Raw genomic sequence first — 3,152 nt, 5'->3', positions numbered from 1 at the left:
TATCCAATCCAATTCGGCAGCAAGTTAAGTCCATCTCAGATACTAAATAAATCTGAATTTTAAATTTAATAATTTATAATATTTTTAAATAGTGTAAAATTGTGCAACCAAAGCACATGGGCCATGCGTTCTTTTCACAAAGTGGCGCACATGATTTAAGCAACTAAGCTCACCGTCCTTTGCTACAGATTGGTAGTTTTTACAACACCGTGATATCTTAATAAAAACTGGTCAAAACCTTCTCCTCTGTTTCTTAAGTTGAGTTTTCCAGAACAGAGGACTGGACGTTCTTACACGCATGTAGAGTTTGAACTTAAAACTCCCGTTAAACGACAGAGGGAGGCAAGCAGACATTTGATGATTACCCATGATAGAATCACAGTGAACAACAGCATCTTCAGTTGTTGTGCACCTGCAGTTATTGCGTCGCTATCATTATCGAACATGAATTCATCTTCCTACCTGATAATACACTTAGCGACCTGGCCCTAGTTTATTTAAAGCATCTGTAACACTGTTCATATTAGCACTCTGTCAGGTTAACAAAGTCAAAATGCCTATATAAGCTACCTTGTTGGTCACAGTCTTCTAAAGATTTAACTGGAAGTTCAAGGTTCTAAGTACGCAATGGCATTCTGACAGGAATTCAAAGTCCCCATTAATCCTATCTTACTACAATAGAGAAATGGGTGAACCAGCTGCATGCCATAATGTGGAGTCTAAGGAGCACAACGTTTAGAGACCTTAATAAATGAGAAAGGATTGGAAGAGATCATCAGCTCCAAGTTGGAGGACAGTCGGATGTCTGACCTGATTTATGCAAAGTTACTAGGGACCTACGAAAATTGTACTTGGTCGCGACTTTGTATTTGATCTCAATTGCATAGAGATCTGGCACCACACCAAGTGATATGTGGTTATCCAGCTCAGGTTACGATAGATCTGCTCAAATTTCCTTTCTGTTCAAATTTGGAGTTCTTGGAACAGCCTCTAGCTACTTCAATTCAAAGTCCTATAAGTATCCCCTTACCTCCTGTCGCTTCGACCAAGTTCTCTCGCTCGTTTGTTCCTCAAGTCTGAGAGCGGTAACTCCACTCCACTCCACTGAAGCTAAAAAAATGGTCCCAGGAGACAAAATCCAGGATCACCTGACAGTATCAGAGGTATCAAAAATATGCTGCTCTTTAACTGGTTTTGGCATTTTAATTCAATTCATGTGTTTGCTGCAGGTGTTGGAGGAGTGGAAGAGAATGAAGGAGATAGGTCTTCCCATCACTGTCATCAACTTGGTGAGCTACATCAAAGGGATGACCTCGGTGATGTGCTTGGGCCGGTTGGGGCGTCTGGAGCTGGCAGGCGGCGCCCTGGCCGTAGGCTTCACCAATGTCACCGGCTACTCCGTGCTCACCGGCCTCGCCATGGGCATGGAGCCCATGTGCAGCCAGGCGTTCGGCTGCCGCAACCTTCCCATGGCGTCTCGCATCCTCCGCCGCACCATCCTCATGCTACTCCTCGCATCCCTGCCCATCTCCTTGCTGTGGATAAACATCAAGCCGATCATGCAGGTCGCCCGCCAAGACCCCGACGTCGCCCGCATCGCAGACCTTTACTGCCGCTTCGCCCTTCCTGATCTCCTCGCCAACAGCCTCTTGCAGCCCCTCCGCGTCTACTTTAGGTGCAAGGGCACGCCCTGCCCCCTCATGTGGTGCATCTCCCTCTCCGTCTTCCTCCATGTCCCCATTACCGTATTGCTCGGCTCCGCCATAGGGGTGCCGGGCGTGGCCATAGCCACCTGCCTTACCAACTTCAACACCCTCCTATTCCTCCTAGCTTGCTTTGCATGCGCTCCAGTAACAGAGGAGACCTCTGTTTACATGCCGATCCCAACTTCGGTACCCTGCTGTTCTAGCAAACCATCGTCAACGGAGTGGGCATCGCTGATCCGATTGGCATTGCCCAGCTGTTTGTCCGTCTGCCTCGAGTGGTGGTGGTACGAGCTCATGACCGTGGCCTCCGGCTACCTCAGTAACCCTCACGTCAGCTTGGCCACGGCCGCCATCGTTATACAAACTACGTCCTTGATGTACACGGTCCCAACCACGCTGAGCACGTCGGTCTCAGCTCGTGTTGGGAACGAGCTCGGTGCCGGCCGGCCGAGGGGAGCGCAGACATCCGCGACGGTGGCCATCGGCCTCGCATTTGCAGGTTCGTGCGTCAGCTTGCTATGGGCCACGATGGGAAGGGAGGCTTGGGGGCGAGTCTTCACGGATGACAAGGAGGTTCTCCGGCTCACCAAGGCGGTGCTTCCGGTGATCGGGCTGTGCGAGCTGGCGAATTGCCCTCAGACGACCGGGTGCGGCGTGCTCCGGGGCAGCGCACGCACCTCGGTGGGCGCCGCCATCAACCTGTACGCCTTCTACTTGGTTGGAGCCCCGGTGGCGTTGGTGTTGGCCTTCTGGTGGAACATGGGCTTCGTCGGTCTCAGTCTTGGGCTCCTTGCAGCCCAAGCGGCGTGCGCCGTGTCGGTACTCCACGTGATTCGCAAAACGGATTGGGAAAGAGAGGCCTCGAAGGCTGCGGACTTGGTGGGGAGGGAAGCTCCTAAAGTGGCCATGAACGAAGAGGAGGACAAAATTGGGCTGCTGAAACGTGAAGGTCTTCAACCTTGAAGCAGATGTACAGCATCTCTTATCTCTTATTCGGGGATATTGTGGAAGTGAAGAAGAAGCAAGAGGTCTCCTCATGTAATGCAATGTAATGTAATGGATTGATCATTCTGTATGCTTAACTATATAGTTAGTGACACCATAGCTAATATAAAAAAGTAACAAAATATAGTGACATCATAGCTAATATATAGCTAGTGGCATCATTTTGTATGCTTTTGTGCGTCTTTGTCTTTTTACTCCGCGCAATTTTTTTTCTCTCTCCCTTTTCTTCCGGGCTTTAGAAGTTGACAAGTGTTGTCTTCTCTTTGCACAACAATTAGTATCAGAACCATGATTCAGACCAGATGCCATGTGGGATGAGCTTGAACGAAGTTGAGGGTGGGTTTGGAGTAGGTCAAGGTGACCGTATGTTCGCGGGAACCCGAAGTATGTCAAGGTAACCAGATACTTGCGGGGAGGCCTGGAGCAGATCAGGGTGATTGG

The 3,152-nt window shown here is 49.7% G+C and overlaps 1 protein-coding gene across 1 annotated transcript; it reads left to right on the top strand.

The window, feature by feature from the left end:
* Nucleotides 1–1,118: 1,118 nt before the first annotated feature.
* On the top strand, nucleotides 1,119–2,797 carry LOC122013991 (protein DETOXIFICATION 55-like). Its single transcript, XM_042570194.1, has 2 exons — nucleotides 1,119–1,163; nucleotides 1,230–2,797. Exons 1-2 carry the CDS (start codon nucleotides 1,119–1,121, stop codon nucleotides 2,667–2,669), a joined length of 1,485 nt encoding a protein of 494 aa, XP_042426128.1. The 3' UTR covers nucleotides 2,670–2,797.
* The last annotated feature ends 355 nt before the right edge of the window (nucleotides 2,798–3,152 follow it).

Source organism: Zingiber officinale, chromosome 8B (assembly GCF_018446385.1).
Source record: "Zingiber officinale cultivar Zhangliang chromosome 8B, Zo_v1.1, whole genome shotgun sequence".
NCBI lineage: Eukaryota > Viridiplantae > Streptophyta > Magnoliopsida > Zingiberales > Zingiberaceae > Zingiber > Zingiber officinale.
This window is presented reverse-complemented; position numbering and strand designations above follow the sequence as displayed.